At 43.9% G+C, this 20,655-nt stretch overlaps 1 protein-coding gene across 1 annotated transcript; it reads right to left on the reverse strand.

The window, feature by feature from the left end:
• Window positions 1-821: 821 nt before the first annotated feature.
• On the reverse strand, window positions 822-18,613 carry LOC128431032 (semaphorin-5B). Its single transcript, XM_053417230.1, has 22 exons — window positions 18,475-18,613; window positions 12,195-12,383; window positions 9,821-9,920; window positions 9,587-9,632; window positions 9,412-9,474; window positions 9,187-9,285; window positions 8,594-8,807; window positions 8,226-8,511; window positions 7,910-8,045; window positions 7,270-7,477; window positions 6,967-7,174; window positions 6,018-6,135; window positions 5,751-5,935; window positions 5,471-5,614; window positions 5,149-5,296; window positions 3,869-4,094; window positions 3,093-3,314; window positions 2,836-3,006; window positions 2,105-2,254; window positions 1,913-1,948; window positions 1,233-1,444; window positions 822-1,125 (listed from the first exon to the last, which is right to left on the reverse strand). The coding sequence occupies exons 2-22, from the start codon at window positions 12,337-12,339 to the stop codon at window positions 964-966; spliced, it is 3,279 nt and encodes a 1,092-aa protein (XP_053273205.1). The 5' UTR covers window positions 12,340-12,383; window positions 18,475-18,613; the 3' UTR covers window positions 822-963.
• Window positions 18,614-20,655: the final 2,042 nt, after the last annotated feature.

Below are 20,655 nucleotides of genomic sequence, written 5' to 3' on the forward strand. Positions count from 1 at the left end.
AAGATGGAGTGAGGGGATATTTCAGTTTTTCAGTCTTTGCTGAAGGCAGCCGACACCTGAACAAGCGACCAGGCTGCCTGTAACGTTCCTATACAGGATTAGTAAGTCCTCTGAACTCACCTGACAATAACACATTAGCAGCAGATGAGTGTTGTCTCGGTCCAGAAGAAATCCAGCTACATGTAATGTCTGGAACTTTGTTGAAGCCCTGGAGCTTTGGGGGGGGTTACCGAGCTTTCAAACTTTCCTGAGCACAAGTGGAGCACGTCAGGGGGGGTGAGGTGAGAGTTAGGTTTCAGTTGCATGTGGTTGTTTAAATCAAACATGGCTCCTCCTTGAGTAGAGGGAAGGGGCGCTGGTTATAAACTGTTATAGTCCATCATTGGGGTAAATATGTCCACGTGCTTTCTCTCAGGGAGTGAAATGTAAACATCAATATCAATCAAACACAAACCGAAGCGGATTGGGGAAGATTCATGGTTTCAGAGAAAATACGTGATGTAACTGCTTCGAACGTCCGACCGGCTCATCAGGCGGTAGATCCTGTTCCCAGTTACAGGTGGTGGCTCACACGGGTCTGTGGCCTCTGAAAAAAGCAGTTAAAACACCTATCTCCGCTTAAAACCACAACTTGTACTCTGTGTAAAGACCAAAAACTTTATATAAATGGAATCTAACATTAAGAATAAGAAAGGTGTATTTCCCAAAACGTCAAACTATTCCTTTAACTCAATAACCATTGATTTACAGCGTTGTGTAACCTTCATACGCTGGAGGAGTTTCACCTCAATTTTTTAACTTAAACATCTCCCTGCTAAAGAAATAGGACCTGTTGACAGTGATGTCTGTGGTTCACACAGACTTACAGAAGTATTTAAGATCTCTGGAACCTGATGAGGATGATTTTGGTGTTGACTTCCGGACTTTGAAATCCTTCAGGCTGCTGAAGATGGTCGTTTTCTCTCAGCTGTGCATGTAGGCCCTGCAGGGGGAGTCTGGATGGAAGTCGTACTTGCCCAGACTGGGAGGATAGTAGGTGGTGGCGAACATGTTGCTGGTCGCCAGCGGGGAGGGGAAGTGGTTGCACGTCTCGTCATTCACGTGGAGATTGTTCTTGTTTAGTGTCTACAGAGCAGAGACAAAGAGAATTCTTATGATACCTGACGATAGGAAACAATCACTTTGTCATTTGGTCCTGCTCTCTTTAATCTGAGGAGACATGCGAGTGGTACCTTAAACTCCATGGGGATGTACTTCTCATTCTTTGGCGTGCTGTTGCCCTGCTTGTTGTAGGTGAGGTGGTTGGGCGTGCTGGGGTGGATCACCGCTGACTCGGCTGGCGGTCGCTTCAGGGAGTGGTGGTACGTGTAGGCCAGCGCGGAGAGTAACGCTGCTGCAAAGAAACTACCTGAGCCCACAGCAAGCAGCTGGAACAAGGTGAAGGCTGGAGGCGCAGGGGAGAGAGCAAAGGATGAGATTAGAGATAATGCAAAACCATGAGGAAGAAAACCTGAGGTGGGGTGCGGCAAGCGGGTGGAAAAGAATGACTTCAAACTGGAAGTTGATGTTGCTCCTGGCTGCAATGAAACTTTATAAAGAGTCCAGTCCCTCGCCACATCGGGCCAGGGCTGCAAACAAAACTCAATATGCTACAAAGTGTGTTGTGGACGGGGGGAAAAAAGCTTTGTGACCTTGAAACAATAACTAGGTGTTGCTACATGTTCAGAGGCTTCAAAGAAACAGAGGGGATATCGATTCACTTTGGATTCAACAGGAGAGCGAAGGTATAGCACAGTGACAGCACACACACACACAGACACACACAGACACACAGACGCACACAGATGAGGTGTGTGTCAGGCGCTAACAATGAATAACAAGTCTCTGAGAGCTCATGGAAGATGGCACTCACTGCCACAGCTGTGGTCGTCCTGTCCGGGTAGAACGACTGGAGAGAGAGAGCGACAGAAATAAAACACAAGTCAGTGAAGTTTCATCTTTAAAGCGCTAAAAGATCAGATGAAACACAAAAAACATCAACAGGATCCCCATTAATTTGTACTTTTAACTTGTGTGAATGGCAAATACAAACATGTCTTTTTACCTGGCACCTCATGCGGCTGACACGGCCTGGCCTGGGTGACGTTGCCCTGGCAGAGTCCGGCCTCAGCCACCACGTCCTCACTGCAGAGACGATTACGATGCTGCAGACCCTCCTCGTCGCACTCCCCCCACTCCCCCCACTCGCCCCGACCTCATGACCGAGTTGAGTTGACAAAGAAAACAAGACTTAGACAAAAGGGCCCAAGAGAAATCGTTGGGTTTCGCAGTTCACAGTTGATTTCAATGTCTCTACTTTTATTTCAAAGTCCAAATTTATGTCCATGTTTGAATCTGTTGTAAATCCGGAGGATAATACACATTTTTTTTTCTGTTTAATTTCTATCTTTTAGCTGATGCATTCTGGGATACGATCCAACGACCCCGCTGTTTGTCTTCTCAACACAAATATTGATTCACTTGCTGTGTGGAGATTTCCCATCAGCATCCATACAAACAACATTATTCAATCTTGGCAGTCAGGCTGAATCTATCGAGTGTATTTATGGTGCGACAGTTATTTTAAATGACATTAAACTCTGTACAGAAGTTTTTAAAACAGTTAGAAAGTGGAAATATGACTAAAAGGGGGAACAAATTGCAAAAGCCTTCCCACAAATTGAATCAATTCATCAAACTGAACTGAGTGTTCGTGCCAAATTTGAATAAATTCCCTCAAAGAGTTTTGAATTCATCATGATTTACTATAATGCAGCTTTACATGTGTTTTCATACCTTCACGAGTATGTGTGTTGCATAGAGCCTCTTCAGTGTGCAGGCCTATACAGATGTCCCCTCCATTAGCAGGTGCCGGGCTGCTGCACTGCCGAGTCCGCTGGTGGTTTCCACCTCCACAGCTGGACGAGCACTGGGACCAGGAGGACCAGCAAGACCAAGCTCCACTCACTGGTACACGCACATACAGTAAACTTTATTCATACTATTAACATTTTCTGCTTTTTGCGACTACGCTGCCAAAATGCCCCAGTTACCTGGGCAGGGCTGAGTGTTGCAGTCCTGATACTCCACCGGGGATCCCACACAGGAGCTCGGGTTGGTCCTGCCCTCTGCCGTCGAGCAGATACGTTTGCGGGTTCGGAAACCTCTGGAACACTGCTGTGAACAGCCGGACCAGGTTTCCCAGGATCCCCAGCGAGCATCTTGGGGCTGTGACAGAGTGCGGCCAGTGGACTTCACCAAGTCTTCAACCAGAGCTGGAACACATTTTCTTTTTTTTTTACATTTTTAACTCAGCAGACAAAAGCCCTTATATAAAAAAAAAAGGATGTTGTAATTCTTCAGACCCAAATAGGCAGCTACACTCTCGCTGTGTTAAATAACCCAGAATTCAAGAGGAGAAACACCTGTCGTGTCTCTGAGGAGCGGAGGAAACATCATCGATCCTCGTTGTAACAGATCAATGATGTTTCATCAATCTGCTGATGGCTGACACAGTTTCACAGATCCAGGTAATTAGACTTTGGACCTGGCTTGGCAGCTACACTAAAATCAAACCCAGAAAGTTACTCCCAGGTACGTGATCCCCAAGTTCTGTTGGCATCAAACATAGACTGATAATAAAGATGGACGACATGCCCTCCCATGTCCCAGTGAAGCCCAAGCCGGAATCTCCCGCATATGAACACTGCCTTCTTTCAACCAAGACGTAGTTTGAAGCCAGTAGTGATTGGAGGATCATCTGTAGCTGTATTTGTGATTTTTTTCATTACTCTGCAGAGAGACGGAAAAGACTTGTTCAGAAACTCACAGTCCGTCTGACAGGCTCCAGACCCGTCACTGGGACAGAACCGGGTCTCCGCCTTCTTCTTGCCCAGCTGCAGCTGCTGCGGGTCGGGCAGCAGAGCCCGGCAGGTGTACCTGAACCTCTGCTCCTGCCGGGACCCGTTCTGACTGACGTTCACCGGCATCCAGGGAGTCCAGGGGGTGTTGCGGCGGACCTCAGGGCAAGCCTCCAGGTTACAGACCTTAAACTCCTGGAGTGGATGAAGCAGACATTGCTGTGACATTGCTGAGCCCCAGGCTGTAGCTAATGCTTTATTTACTTTATCTGCCGACACCATACGTCCTAATGTATGATGAACAGCTTGTAGAAGCAGTGCTGCATTAATACATCCTGCTAAACAACAGGGACACTGATGTTTTTAATGGAGCGAGTTTATTATGCAGCCAATTACTGTGTTGAATGGGACCATTTAACAAAGCTGCATCCTGCTGAAAACATAAAATGATGCTTCACAGTCTCTTCTCATGGAGTGGGTTCATCAGTGATGAGTCAGATGGGGCTACTCTTAATGGATGGTTGCTGGAATATGACAATAAAAATCTTCCATTATATATAAGCTGGCCTGCGTCCACAGCTCAAACCACAGGTACCCAAGGTTAACAGTGTGTGCCTGATATTAAAATGTTTCTGCCCCGCAAGCAGAAGACTGTCAGGTCACTTTCTTTTCTGTTACTTGAAAGATTAATTTAATTACTTTTCAACTTTTTAATGAAGTTTCATTTTTTTAAATCTTTATATTAGTTTGCACCGATTTTCCTGAGACTTGGCTCTTAGATGGGACATGAGCCAAGAGGGATCCATTACATTTCGGTGCAGGTCTGGACAAAGGGGACGGATCCACGATTGTTTTTACACTTTCTTTTTGTCCGCTCTCCTGAGTGCCACTCTGCATTAGCTTATTGCTATGGGAGCACTGCAATGTGAAGGTTGAACCTTTAAGATTCTATTCCTGACATTTTCTTCCTTCTCATGCCGCCATCCTGTCAGACTGGAAACCTTGTGTTGGCACAGGTGGTAGCTTCCAAGATTTGCAATTAGCAGCATTTTTAAGTGTGAAGCCTGTGAGGCAGCATAGACCTTTTGTGGAGCAAGCTAATTCTACTCGTTTGTTTCTACTTGTACAATTTATATAAATATAAATGTAGTATCCCTAAGCAGATTGTCTACTTTTGCAAATTAATTCATAAATAATCTAGATTGTTTTTACTTTCACAACAAACCCTGACTTTTCAGCACTGCAGTACCGTGGCACATCCAGGACACGAGTTTCCATTCTCACAGGTTCTGGTCCTGGAGTGGACCCCACCTCCACATTCGGCACTGCAGTGAGCCCAGGGGCTCCACGCTGTCCACGCCACTGGCAGGGGACATGGCCTTTTCTCGTTGCACAGCCTGGACACAGAAAACGAAAGCATGCTCAGGTCTTCCTGGTTTTATCTAAGCTTCAAAGTATATGTCAAATCTCAAAACTCTAGCTTAGCTAAATTGTGCCTAGACTGTCACTGATGTGGTAATATTCTAACACTTAAACAAGCCATGCAGCAAAGATGGCTGCTACATCCTCACCTCTCCTCTCGAACCTGGCCGACGCAGATTCGACCACCGTGGCGAGGCGAGGGGTTGTTGCAGGAGCGCTGCCTCACTTCGAAGCCGATGCCGCAGCTGCTGCTGCACTGGCCCCATGAAGACCAGGGCGTCCAGCCGCCATTCCTGAGGAACAGGAAACGTAAAAACCATACATCTATTTATGTATAGAAAATACCATATATCAGCAATTGAATAGCAATACAAATATTCAACTAGTTGTATTAACATATAATTTTTTCCGATTTATTGTTTTATGTACCTAGAGCAGTTTGCCACCTGAATGGTGGGACCCTTGCATTCGACGCCGCCACATCGGGCCACCGGTCCGTCACATGAGCGGGAGCGACATGCACAGCTGCTGATGGAGCCCTCGCCGTCATCGTGGTTACAGAGCTGCCACGGAGCCCAGGCACCGAAAGCACCATCCTGCGTTAAGTTCCTCACCTCCAGAAAGACAAATTTAACACATTATACCTGTTCTACCTTTTATACAGTACAGAACATTCCACAGGTGTGAGTGTCTTACTGGGCACTCTGTGATGTTTTGGGTCCACTGGTTCATGTTGGAGCTCTCCTCGATGGTGGTGCAACGCTTCTGTTTGAGATCCCAGCCGCAGTACGGGTCCCTGGCTTCCAGGCAGGAGCTAACAAGAGATCAGACATTGAGCTGAAGAAGCTGAAGAATAATTGAGAATCCCTGCTACACATCGTTTGATTGAAATGACACCACAGACTCGTCTGCCTTCGATCAGCAGCTGTCTAATGATTTGAAATTATCAAAGAACTTCTATTGTGTACAGAGGAAGTATTGTACAGTACATCATAAAATATTTTGCAAGGTTGTCAGCATATTCTAGTTGTGCGTTTACTGTCAACAAATTCACTAATAGCCTACTTGTGTAATTTATGCTCTGGGGCAAGCCAAAATATGGAGTCTACGAGAGTGACAGTAAAAAAGCAGTTTCTTTACAGGGGTAAATAAAATGGGCTCTTAACATAATCATCTTTGTCAGCGTTAACTAAGAGCCGTTCAAACTCTGAGTCCCAAACATGTTTTTCTCTTTAATGGTACTGAGCTAATTAAGGATTTTTTTCATACACAAACACTCTCAGATTTGAAGTGCAACGTTTACTAGACGATTGGCTGCAGATTGTGAGTTTTCAAACTGTTTAACTTTAAAGAAATACATTTTATATTATCTATTATAGACACTGAGTCCCATCTATACTATACTGAACCAGTACGGCTCCTCAGGTCCTCTGATCTATCAGCTGTCTAACGTGCACGATGCTCCAAGCCTCTGAAACATTCTTCCTGAGGGCAGCAAAACATTGGCAGCCCATCTTCTGATTAAGTTTGGTTTATAGGCATTATTTTAATGTATCTATGTTCTAAACCTCATTCACTTTTACTGTCTATTAATGGATTTTTATCCCATTGTATTGACTATTTCCTGCATGCTAGAGCTCTGTACCGTTCGTTTGGATAGTTGGAGCATCGCTCTAATGGAATCTTCACCAATCTGTCATCGAGTCCCACAAACAAGGACCTGTCACTCTGGAGAATTTTCAGGCTCTTGATTGGCCGGATTTGTCCGTCAGGGAGGATCCGGAGCTCCTCCAGGTAGCAGCCCTGAAGGCTTCTGTTGGTTGTGGAGAGAGCCTTCAGGATGGTGCCATACTCTGACAAGATGGACAAAGACAAAAGGTTCAGTTATTAAACTTTAGATCTAAATCGGTAGTGCAACTTCTACCACACTCTTCCGCATCTTCCTCACCAGTGCCGATGTACATGACGTGGTAGAGCATGTCTCGGCCCTGCACGATGTCCACCACCAGCTTGGAGAAGCGCAGGTTGTCCTGGGTGAGCAGCGGGTTGATGGTGATCGGCTGCACCACGTCGTTCATCAGGAAGAGTCGCTGGGCGTCCTGGAGGTTGCGCTCCGTCAGGTTCCCCCCGGGGCCTCCCTCCTCCAGAGTGCCACACTGAGGATAGAAGAGGGGAGGATCAGTGAGAAAGAGGCTGTTGTGACTAAGAACACCATGTGTTGGGTCTCCGGGACTTTCTCTAAACATAATGTGTCTGTAGTGAAATCTGAATATTATGTACACATCACAATGTTTTTTATGTAATTTCTATTATATTTTATTGCTCATTTGATTTAGCAATTTTCAGTGTCCTTGCAGTTCACATTGGATAGCATGTTGTACGTGTTAAAAGTGGCCAAGCACTTGTTGAGAAGAGTTTTCTTCATACTGTCCTGCATTAACAATCTGTTTGTGCGCTCACACAGATGAATTGTTGTCCCCTTGGAGGTAAGGCTGTGAAACTCGGGAAATACGCAACAGTCTCATATCTATTAACAACATGTCTGTCAGGCACGTCCACTGGATCCAGTCTTTCGAAATATGAGTTACCTGAAAATTGGGTATGGGGTTTGGGGTAGAGAGCCAGGCAGTGCGGGGGTTCTCCTGGTAGCGGAACGGTCCGTTGAACGCGAGAGTGATGGCGCTCAGATTGAAGGCACAGACGGCTGAAGCTGAAATGCTGTTCCTGGAGGACAGGGGGTGTTAACATGGTCAGATCGCAGTAATTCAACGTGAAAGACAGGGAAAGCAAATGTGGAGGCTTGAGGAAAATGACAAACCTTGACAGGTAAGACTCTAACATGAAAAAAAAAATCACTGACATTCCCCTTTAATGATGCCACCAATGACTACAACTACCACTCACACATTAGTGGTGAAGATGCCGTAGATCAGGTCCTGCTCTGGTAAGTAAAAGGTGCTCTGCAGCTCGTGGTAGTAAAAAGGAATTTCTCCCGAGCGCGAGCAGTTGAGTCGGGCCTTCATGAAGGTCGTCCAGGTGTCCTCCAACAGGAACCGACCGCCCATGTCGTTCTTGCAGACCCGCGCCACGCGAGAGAACACCATCTTCCCACAGTCGTTTTCCACCGCTGTTTCTCTCAGGAAGAAGTAGGCGAAGCGACCGATCTCATAAACAGATACAAAATGAGGCTCTGAATGAGAAAAGAGAAAATATATGATGTTCACCAACGGACACATGAGGCTGTAAACAAATCTGTGTGGTGCTTTGTTTACCGTTGAGCCACTTGGAGTTGTACTGGGCGCTGCGCAGCGGCGGCATGTTCCCCAGGCTCCTGTAGATGACTGGGTCACGTCCCGAGAAGTCGATCACTGTAGCGGCATACAGCTCGCCCTTCTCCGTCACCATGGCGGTGGAGTTGTGGCGTGGGTCGTAGGGACATCGGGCAACACCGTTCACCGTGTCCAGCACCTCACTGATGTTGTCAATCTGATAGAAGGACAGACAGAGGACGGAAACAGTCTTTACAGGAAATGTATTTCAACCTCTCATCCACATTCAATCAAAACTTTCAATTCATTTGCAAGGACATATTGATTTTACATTGACCTTCTACCATTTTCAAAATGCACAATATATCACTTATATTACGCAAAAAACCTTCATTCTTCCTCCTTTGCAAAGACCTACTTCCTTTTCAGGGCTAAAATTGTGAGGCATTAAATTGATTATTTGAAAATAACTGTTTTTATGGTCAAACAAAAACATTTTGTGAACTAGTTTTGTTAATTTCCCAAAACTATTTCTAATGTTTGGAGGATCCTGGTAACTTGCTTTGTGAGATCTCATGATAAACTCTTGCACCCACCTGCCTGCTCATACAAACGGGGGCAAAAGCATTGGTCCCACACGTGAACAGCGTCCTCCCACTGATCAACAGAACCCGGAGGTAGTTCTGACATTCCTCCTGCAGACAAATGCATCTGTTTCATGAGAAAGAGCTGACCCTCTATCGTTCATTAAACTTGAACAACAGAGTAAACATAAACTGAGTGTGACCCATTTCCTCTGTATGATACAAACTGCACCCTACCGCAGATTTGCCCTTGCTCTGACATGAGCGCTTTGTATCGTCACTGGGTGCCCATTCTGTCGCCTGTGGAAGAAACAAAATATATGTAGTCCTGTATAATCATGTAGATTTAAACATTTTACATTAAATTCATTTTATATAATAACAAATAATCCTTTATATCGGCTGGTGTCACCTGTATGAGGGAGGCGTTGCTCAAACTCAGCTTGAAGATAAAGTTTCTGAAAAAGCAAATAAGTAGCAGAGAAACACAGAGGTTGAGTTTGATATTGTCAATGATGTTGTCTTTAATATGATCCACATGTTTAAATCTCCCATTTCCTCCCCTGACCTCATCCTATTAACCCGATGATTTACATTTATCTCTATCACATTGCACACTTGAAATGTTTATCTGCTTATTTGTTACCTCGCTCCCACAATGAGCTGGTTTCTGCTCAGGTCCAGAGCCAACTGGGAGAAATCCTTCACTCCTGGATGGGAGAACTCCGACATCCATGGCGTCAACACTGGATGAAGAGTGAGGGGTGGAGGGGGAGTAAAGGGTTAATGGTCACAGGACAAGTTAAATAGAAGTAGGAGGGGTGAAGAAAGGCAAGAAATAAAAGGGAGAAAGACGTTATGAAATGAACAATGACGGGCGGGAAAAGATTAATGAGGACAGACAAAAGGCAGGAGAATAAGAGGAGGAGAAAGAAGTGGGAGGAGCAGGATAATGAGCAAGAACAGGAGGAAGACAAGAAGCAAATCAGAAGAATGAAAAGGAAGCGGGAGGAGGAGAATTAGGAAGAAGGGGAATAAATAAGTTGTCTATTATTTGCGTGGGAATCCCTCTTCACCAAATGGTACCTGTCTAACGGTCTTCAATTACTCCCTCAGTGTTTTGACTGATGTGTCAATAAATCAGTCAGAAATTAACACCAGAACGAGGCCGAGTCCAAGGGTTCAACACTCCATGTTTTAAAAATTGGGGGGCAGAATAAGAGGTTGAGGTTTAGGCAGGTGAATGATTGAATACATATATCCAGTGGGGTTTCCTTTTCTGCTCGGCTGTTTTAAAGCTTGAGTTGGGATTAACCACCATATTTGTTAGTTTCTGGAGTGAGAAGATCTAAATGTTTGCCATTAATTAAAGCTGCATTCTTGTGTGTTGTTGTCTGTAGTGGTTGAAGAAAATGAATGTGGGTATGAGGTTTGTGTTTGGATGTAAACGACATGTCACATTCAAACTAATTTAGTAAAATCTGCACCCCTGCAATGTTTCTAATTTAAACTGGCATGAAGAAAATAATATAAGATTATTTTACTTACAATAACTGTGGAAATAACTCTGTTTTTCTATCTTATGACTAAGTTTTCTATGTAAATTGTCATTTAGATAAAAATCAAATAAATCGCATCCACCACAGCAGGATACAGATCAGCAGTACTGAACATTAAACACCACTTCTGCTGCCTCACCTTAATTCCTCTTTTTGAAGGGGCCGGTTTGGGGGGACTAACGTTTCCAAAACAATAACAGCACAGTTTGCCAGATGAACAATTTGAGCTGAATGGAAACGGACATTCAGTCAAAATAACATAAACAAGGGCCCAGTTGTTAAACAGCTGGATGTATTAATTAAATCTAAACTTGTACGTCTGATAAATGCACAGATGTACAAATAAGTGTGAGGCCTAATGCACAAGGAGAATACAGAACCTGAGTTTAAATCATCTCTAAAAGAGAGTTAACCCTAATTGGTTGCAATACCTAGTCCTTATTAATCTCATATAATATTTTGTAGGATTTATTAAGACTGTGAGCTAACAGAGTTAAAACTGACCTTTCACTCTTGTCCTCAGCTCCACATGAATACAAACCACCACCTGAGCAACAGTGATTTTCAGAGGGAGCTATTAAATCAAAATAGCTTTTGTGCATTTCCCTGCACACATTATGACCGGTGTCCATGCAGCCACTCACAGACACTCTGCTCGGCATGAAAAGTGAGTCTTTCTAACAGCGGCCGTGTCCCGAGGCCTCGCTCTTTCACCCCCGTGGTTAACTACACAGAATTAGAAACACACTCATTTGGCAGAAAAAGCAGAGTATGAAAACAGTCTGAGGGGAAACTGAGGATAGATGTGAACTGTTCAGTCAGTCAAAGCTTCAAACCGTCCATGAGCGAGATGTGGAAATGGCACTGATGATGTGTTGTTTCATCCACTGCTTGTTTTTCTGCCATTTCTGTCCATTCTTTGTACTTGTTGCTTCTTGTTTAACATCACTAAGCTCCTCTCTCATTCACATCTCCCTCCATGAACCTTGTGTGTTCCACGTTATCTTAATTGTCTCATCAGCCCTAATATGTCATACCTTTGTCTTATTTCCCTGCCTCTCTTGGCCTAGTTAGTTTCCATGCTATGTTTCCCCTGTACCAGTTCTCATCAGTTTCCTAGAGTCCAGCGTTCCAGCCTTTTTTCCAGTGTTCACCTCAAATTTATTTAATTTTCTGGTGACATTACCCACCTGACCTGGATCTTCACCTTGTGTCCAAAGGTGCGTTAGTACAAGAATAACACAAAGAGCAGAGTGGAAACAGATTTTGAACATGGTGTGTTTAGTCTCTGTGGTTCTGTTTAGTCCCAGTTTGTCTTGTTAGTTTTCATGTCAGCATTCCACTGGTTTCCAGTGTTTCTTCATGACAATTCTCTCCCTGACTGTTCACTCTAAGTTCTTCAATACTAAATTCTTCATTGACCTCCCTCTCTCTACAGATAACTAGCGTTGATGTACTCACTTTGGTAGGAGACAACAGGATGCTCCTTTCTGCTGCAGTCGGCGAGTTTGAGGTGAGGCTGCTGGGACAGACAGACAGACGAGCAGATGAGCAGCACGAGGCCACAGGGGGAGAGGGCCCACACCCCCCACCCTGACGTCAGCATGGCTTCAACCACACCCAGTCTTCAATCAGGTCCTCAGGAAACACCTGTTGTAAGAGAGGAGCACATGAGCCCAGAGAATCAAACACTTATGGTGGAAATTCTTAATACCACATTTGTTTCCCTCCCTTCCCTGTTCTCTGTCAGCCTGTCCATCTATTTCAAATTAGTTGTGCCAGTCCTGCGGCCCAACTGTGCGTCTGCCGCTGCTGGGTGTCCGGCCCCTCGCTGTCAGCAGGACTCGGTCACGGCTGATTCACCTCAAAAGGCCCGGGCCGCAAGATCTTTCTAATGCCGACACTGAGACCGAGAGTGCCGTCTGCAGCGGCTCTTCATGACTGAGGAGAGCCACTGAGAGACGAGACTGGGCCCGGGGCCAAACACGGGCTGTGAACTTTGAACTGCGAGCCACATGAGGAGCCTTTGTGTCAACATCAAGATCCATTTACGTACATGAAGTCTGCTCAAAGATAATTGTCTGATGGTGGCACATTCAGAAATTGGCTGGGCACTTAGCAGGTATCTAAAATGTATTGAAGATAAACCAAACCAAGAGTTTTTTAATCATTTAAACAGACAATATTAAATTAATAACTAGCTATTAGACATTAGACAGTGTGCATTTTGTATTTTGCCTGGTTGTGATTGACTTTTCTTCTGCTCCATCAACCACCTCCATTTCTTTCTCCTTCTCCTCTTTTATTTTCCTTTCCAACATCAGTTCATGATCTTTAAGAACCAGTGAAAGCAATCTGAGCAATGGGAATTTCATTCAGTGTTATCAAATAACTCAAACTGTCAGGAGTAAAATCTCGCTGACAAATACAAATGTGGCTCATTTCTCACTGCACTGTGCAGCATATTGACACACAGGCCAGAAGGACTTCTTCAAAATATACTGTTACAGCCGTTTACACAGGAGAATGTTTATTTTTAGCATGAGATACACAAAGCAGGGGATGAACCTCCTGATCCCAGCATGGTCTTTTTTTCAGGGGGAAGACACTCATCGTAAGAGCACCCTTAAAAGGCTGTAGACAAACCAAAGGTGGTTGTTTTAACTCTCACATGATGGAGAACAGACATTCAAGCTGCTTTCAAACCTGCACTGAAGTCATTGTAATCGCGCCCTTAGAAAAAGTTGTGGCCAAAGCTGTTTTAAATCTCTATAACTAGGGAGAAAACATGTTAGAGAACAGGGAGTGGGACTAGTGGTCGTGTTTGATTACAGAGCTGTTGGAGTTTGAAAGAAAAACGGTTCAACTGCAGCTGAGGTCTGTAGAGAAACGGTCTCAGAGAACATTAAGAGAGATTGATGCAGACTTCTGGTTCTAAATTTGTCAGAATTGGAAGATAAAGTCGTTTTTAAAGGTTTAATATTCTTCACGACAGTTCAGCAGCTCCCTCTTTCTGTCAGTTTGCGTGCATGTGCTGTGTTCTCTGCAGAGCTGAAGTGTTGAATGTCTGTTTGTGGAGGGGAGGCAGAGGTTTTTACAACCTGCTGGGTCCGACATTGCTGCTTAATGAAGCGATGGGAACAGAGGCTCCGCCGCTGGACTCACTTTTGTTATGTGGCCGTGCTCTTCTCGCCGTGCAAAGGCCGAACAGTGAGAGGCCTAATGTTCAGGGATTTATCTCTTTAGTACAATGAGAAGCAGCAGCAGCGGATGTCAGTCAGTCTGCAGAGACAGTGGGGAAATGTACAGATGCAGATTCTTAACAAGTCGCCATAACTACATGGCAACATCTGTTCTTCTGTCGCTAATTTGGTTAAGTTAAGTCAAGTAAAACTACTAAGTTAAGATGAGAGAAAGTTTGTAGTTATGGTTAAAAGTGAATAAAACTGATTGTCAATAACAGACTTCACAATTAATCGATAAAATATATCACGTGTTATCTGATATAAATTTGAGAAAAGTTATCAGGGCTTGACGAGATCAGGATCAGCCAAAACCCGATCTGCTGCCAGATGCAAACAGGGAGGAAAGCGGCCTTGACTGAACCGTAGGAAGTGAAAGTGGCAAACATTCAAGCCTCGCTGTGTTTTCCTGGAGCCCGGAGCGTGTCAGAGCATTCATCCATTCATTCGCTGGTGTAGCTGCCTGTGTCGGAAAAACACCATAAAGCTCGAACAACCTGTGAAGAGATTAGAAATACAGAGTCGGCGATTCATGTGACCGGTCTGTGGGAGGGAAACTCGCAGGAACACGGAGCGAGCATGTGACCCCCACACGGAGATGAACACTGCCAGGATTTAAACCTCTGAACCTGAGAGTCTAATGGCTTCACTGTATCAACACACCAACACATGACAGGTGTATACATTACAGCTCTGTTTGACTCGTGTTTTCTCTCCATAACTTACAGTACGTGTCCGCCTTTGACTCCTCGCTCAAGCACCTTCAGCCCTCACCGCGCTCAGAGGAAACACAGACTCTGCATAACTACGATGCTTATGTTTTTACTGAAGGGTTTAACACTGTCGGAGATAAACACAGCTGCTCCAGAGTCAAATAAAACCACTGTTGCCAAAGTTAAACTAGGAGGAGATTAGGTTTCTGCCCCTGTCCGTGTGTTTGTTTGTCAGCCTGTGCAAGCAAATACTACCGAAAGGATTTCCAAACTTGGTGGAAGGATGGAAAATGAGCCGAGAAGTAATCCATCAAATTTTGGCATGTTTTGGGACAAAGAGGTGTATACAGGAATACTTTGAGGACTTTCTTTAACGTTGTGAGACGGGACTCGTTTTGACGTTTTTATTTATTTCCAAGTCAACTGTGAGTTTAAGCCATGGATCTTGATTTTAAAAAATCTGGCATATTTAGGGAACTGATATTAATGAGTCTGTAAAATTTGGTGCAGCTTGATTAAAATAAGGGGAACTGGATCTTTAATTTAGATGTTAAGAAAAAACTAAAAAAAAAAAAATCTCCTGCTTTTCTCTCCTCCAGAGACATTGCATATTTTTCCACCGCCTCACAATACACCTAATCGTCACAAACACCACTCACACACCCCACCCTTTGAAAAGCAGGGAATCTCGAGCTTTAAAAGCATGTATACAAAATCAAAGCAACACTGAACTTGTCTTGTTTCAGGAACTTTCTATTCAAGCCTTCCTGGCTTTGTCTTTATAAAACTGAAGGAGTAGAACATTTCAGTCTTTTCAGGAACCACAGAGACGGCCCTCCCGCGGTGTGTGTCACTCGGATGCCTTCAGCCCACGGCTTATCTATGAATGAGTTGATTTGATGAAGGCATGGATGAGTCTCTTTAGGATGAGCGGGGCGACACTGTAAAGGTGCTATTTCTTGTCAGTCAGGATAAGCAAATCCTTCTCGGTTATACCTCACAAAACATTTACTGTCCCCCTCGCGATCAAATGCAGTTCTACCAGGATTATAGAGGCGACAAAATGAGCATGCTGTGACACTGGTTGCACATCTAAGGCAAGCTTCATTCAAATCCAGACAAATCCTCTTTACCGAGGTAATATATGACAAGGAAATTAATTACAAGCAATTATTTCCTCATTCAGAAGCCCTGTAATTTGTTCCTCCGTGACATGAGAAAGAAAAGGAAGGAATCCAGTATCTGACCTTTGTAGATGTCTCTCTTGTCTAAACTCTCATTAAAAGAAACAGAGAACCCCCCTTTCAGCATAGTGAACCAAAAACCTGCAAACTTTAAATTCCTCCTTAAATAAGAAAAGGCTCACAAGACAGCAGCTAGAATGAAAAGTTAATTATCTGAGAGTTGCTCTCGCTTGACGGTAACTGATCCCTCACCTATGAAAAAGTATTAATCAGCAATGAAGTCAGTTCATGGAGATTTGTTAGTTGTAGCAAATGGACACTGAGAGGGCATCCAGAGTCTCTCCATCAAAATATTCAGAGAGGACCATTTCCGAGGCCGTATTCTCAGCTCCTTCCTATCGGGGTGAATGGCCTCTCTGTGCAACCTGCCAACTATCTGCCAATGGCCGCTCTCTTTTACAAGTGAATAGACTGAGTTTAGCCACAGTTAAAAAGACACACTAACGTGCCATGGCCGCGCCACAATGGCTGCTCGGGTAATTTGCCAAACCTAATGATGCCGGTTTGGCCCCGGCGAGAGGAGGTAGAGAGCAGGAATCCTAAAGAGGCACACAGCTGCACCGATCCCTCTCCTCCTATCTCCCTCTCTGTCTCCCTCTGTTCTCTTATCACCGACTCCAATTTCTTTTGCTTTCTCGAATAAATGACACAAGGAGGGTGTATTAACAAATCTTTTTGTATCAGGCTCCCTGAAGCATACAGTAACCTTCCACTAAGTTTCTTTGTAATCCGTCCAGTAATTTCCGCATAATCTCTAATGATCAAACAAACAAAAACCTAACCTTGGCAGAGGTAATTAATGCTGAAGTTGCTCTGTCTGTTGAATGTGTAAACAGGTATTGGTTAGCTAACATGAGAGCAATATTCAATGTGTATTATATGCATGTAATAGTCAAATGGGTGTGATTCATAGCTTGTTTTGTTTAGGACGGTTTTCACAAGGTGGTTGGATGCAAAGAAAAAGTCCCAATTGAAAAACTGCATGTAACTAGAATTTGAATCTTTGCCCAGTATGGTTATTAAGAGTTGAGGCACTATGCAGATGCTGAGATGGTTAAACTGATCCATCAGGCAATGTACTTTTTTTTCCAAAGTGCAACCACCAGTTGACTGCACATGAAGTGATAATACATTCAGGAGGATTGAGAGCCACAAACAGTAAATATATTAATTACATCACAAACTACCGCCTCAAAAATGATTAATCAGATTATTTTCTACATCTCTTCACATGCTCATACACCTGAAGGCAAACAACGGTATTCAGGCATCAACAACATTTAAGCAAAAAGATCCCAGACCAATTTTAAACGGAGGTTAAGATCTCCACCGTAGACTGTAAATAAAGATGGATGATGCATCACCACTTCTGTCCAGAAATGAAGCCAAAATATCCTGGATACAAACACTGCCATGTTGCACTTTGGGAGCCAGAGGCTGCACAGCAGCAATCAAGGGATGGAGCTGCGGTATCAAAGTCCGGCTGACACATCTAAAAATATTCAAACTATCATTTTGTGCATTTGATTTATATGGTTATTGGCACAATAAAAAAAATGTATTTTTATTCTATTCTCTATATTGTGAGTAGTCTGTTTTAATTTGGAAATATTATTATATAAATCTTTGACTACTGTCCGTAAACTAGATGTTGTGCATGGACATATTGTGCCAGGTATGGCCGTGGTAAACGTGACATACTATCATGCAAACTAAGACTGTCTCTATTCTTTGAATCTCTTGTGTGACTAAAGGTTTTAGTATTTTAATGAGTAATTCATTACATCTACTTGATGATGCTGTCAGAGGGAAGGATCTCAAATCTGGTTAAAGAAGAGAGCAGCGTGTTTGTAAAGATACCTGTGGTGCCAGGGATTATTTTCCAGTTATGACTAATAGCACATTCCATAAATATTCCATTACAAACTAATCAACTAAAGATATGAGTTTATTAATCATGCAATCAGGTGTGATGGCTGTTGTCAGTAGTAGCAGCAGTTAAATGTTTCTAGATGTTGCTTTTTGTCAAAAATATTCATCACTATCACAAGAGTATAGTCAGTGTCAGTGTCTTGCTTGACAATAAACTGCTCATCAAACAACACACATTCAGACTCAATGTTAGAATCCAGACTGATGTTATTGATCCATTTTGGGTCTTTTCCTCTGTCTGTCCTCCCCTTTCCAATTTCAGCACTCATGCCTCAGAACAAAGAAAATATCCACCACACATTACCTGAGCCCCCCCCCCCGACTGTGAGCGCATGTCTCTCCACGCAGCTGCAGCCCCCGAAGTCAGAGACTGAGGGATATATACACGCTGAGGATGGGAGAGAAATGTGGGGGGAGAGGGGAGAGGTGAAGGGTCATATTATTGATCATAAGAAATGAGCCTGCGGAGAGGAAACGGAATAACTGCCAGGCGAGTTGGACACAAATACCGAAGAGCACTGCACAAAAGAATAAGTAATTGCACTGAAAGGACCCACCTCTCCATGGGAGACGTGCATGCACACAGAAATATACAGGAGAATAAACTTACTTGTTCACCATCACCCAACTGCTCCGAGAGACTCTCACACGGGCGGCACGGATCCCGACGCTTCACATGGTGAGAGGGAAGGGAAGAGAGGACGAGGTATGAAAAACAAGGGAGGGAGAAGTTGTTTCACATCGACACACAGTGGCACGCTGACCAGAGTGTGTGCAGAGAGGTGGAAGGGGAGTAAAGCAGGAGGGGGGAGCAAAGCATTCCTGTTTGTGCAGAGCAAACTGTTAACTCTCTGAATGGAGAGGGGACGTCTGCCCGCTGTGAGAGTTTGTATTGTTATGCTTGAAAGATCCCGTTGGAGATTTTGGTTCAATAAAAAAGGTCAGATTAAGGTGGTAATCAGCTCAATCGTTTAAACCAGTTTTTTGTTCTTATATAGTGAATATTGTGGTGTTTTTGCACTTCACTTACCACAGATGTCAACAGGTCAAAACTTTAACTTATAACTTAAAGCAGCCTCAAAATGAGTTTGATGGTTCACTGACTTGGAAGAGAGAGAATGTTTCCTCCTTCATTCCCACTCCTCAGCCTGAACGTGCTCGATGTAACTTTGGTGAGCAGGTACCATCTCCTGTGAGACGTTTGTAACTGTCTGATGATCGCAGATTCAGTTTAATTGTCAGAATCAGGTCCAGCAAGTTCAAGAGTGATGCTGAACTGTAGATCAGTTAAAAAGAAGTAGAAGTCATTAAAAACCAGCTTTAATCTCCAATATTCAGCAGAAAACCTTCTAAAGGATTATAAACAAATTTTGGTGCATTTCAACAGGTGGAAGCACAGGGAATGCAACAATCTAATAACAATACCAAAGGAAAGTAAGACTAAAAGGATTTTTTAAAACCAAGATAAATGTAAAAAGACAACGAATCGACCAATTCCAATCACCTATGAAAGCCTCTTTATCTCAAAGTTACTGAGATGCTGAGGACCGTTAGATAACGTCCTCAAACTGACTAAAAGAGTCCGTAGAGACGGACAAGAGCGAGACTGTTCTGGTGTAAAGTTTTAAATCAATCTGAAACAAACTGAGCCTTGGTGTTGGTCGAACACAGCTGCAGTGGCATCAGCGTGCAAATGAATCAGGAGACGAGAGTCAATAGCAAACGACATTAGCTCAGGCAAACATTTCGTTTGCTTAAACAGTGAAATCCAGTCTGACCTCGCGACACACCACCAGAGACAGAAAGAGTAAACACGCGGGGCTTTGATAACTAAATGTAAAGTAAAGTTAGTGTGATAGAGGACGGTCCAACTGACGCACAGCAAATGGCAACAAATAATCGTGTTGTTGTTTCATTGAAGAATGGTTACATGTTATTTAAAAAGCTAAGAAACTATTTGCTTTCTGTAATAAAATAAGCTACACTGGAATATTTTACTGCCAACACAAGATGCGTTGCCACTCTCACAATTCAATGAGTTTTCTGCCTTCAACAGTCTGTCTGAATTAATATGATATATGATGAGAACGATGTCTTTCCAGTGTGGACAAGGAATATTGAATTTCTGATCAGTGCTGTTTGACAGGAAAGTTAAAAAGACCAAACTCTGTACGGAAATGACCCGAAAGCACAAAATGCGAAGCGTTTTCAAATTAACTCAGTCTTGTATGGATGAACTCTCAGTCAAATCCATTGTCTGTGTCAACAAGCAGGAGGTACGACGTGTCTCCGTGCTGTTGACAGAGACACCAGTCAGACGTGGCTGTAGAAGTGGCTGCCAATCTGAGAACACGAAGGGCTGACCTCCTGTTCGGAAATGAATAGCACCAATTAATCACATCCACTGAGAAACGACAGGAACGTTTAGCTCCCTGTGTGCCCAGCAGAGCATAAGAGACAAATAACATTTTCCAGCCTCATGCCCGACCATTACAGAACGGGATATTCATCTCTCGCGGCCTCAGCCACACCGCAACGAAGAGAACCAAACCCCCCTGAGAGGATGAATGGCTCGCTCCTGTGCAAACTTCAGGATGACCTCCTCTGGCTCTGTTTTTACAACCCTCCTATCACTGCTGAGGCTGAAAGATTACAGGCACAGAGAGATGCAGGGGAGAGAGCGGAGGAAAAACACAAACCAGGACCATTGAAAGATGTCCACCTTTGGAAACATTGAGGACAGTGGACTACGGTGGGGGGTAAAAGAACGCCAGCAAGCTTGTAACTAAAG

The sequence above is a fragment of the Pleuronectes platessa genome, chromosome 24 (assembly GCF_947347685.1).
Source record: "Pleuronectes platessa chromosome 24, fPlePla1.1, whole genome shotgun sequence".
NCBI classification, from domain to species: Eukaryota; Metazoa; Chordata; class Actinopteri; order Pleuronectiformes; family Pleuronectidae; genus Pleuronectes; species Pleuronectes platessa.

What these genes read in the sequence shown, in the direction of transcription:
- LOC128431032 (XM_053417230.1), bottom strand. Translation starts at nt 12,339, where the DNA reads ATGCTGACGTCAGGGTGGGGGGTGTGGGCCCTCTCCCCCTGTGGCCTC. An exon ending in AAAACATCACAGAGTGCCCA is followed by an intron (nt 5,936 to 6,017) that starts GTAAGACACTCA and finishes GTCTTTCTGGAG; the next exon opens with GTGAGGAACTTAACGCAGGA. An exon ending in GGCCAGGTTCGAGAGGAGAG is followed by an intron (nt 5,297 to 5,470) that starts GTGAGGATGTAG and finishes TTCTGTGTCCAG; the next exon opens with GCTGTGCAACGAGAAAAGGC.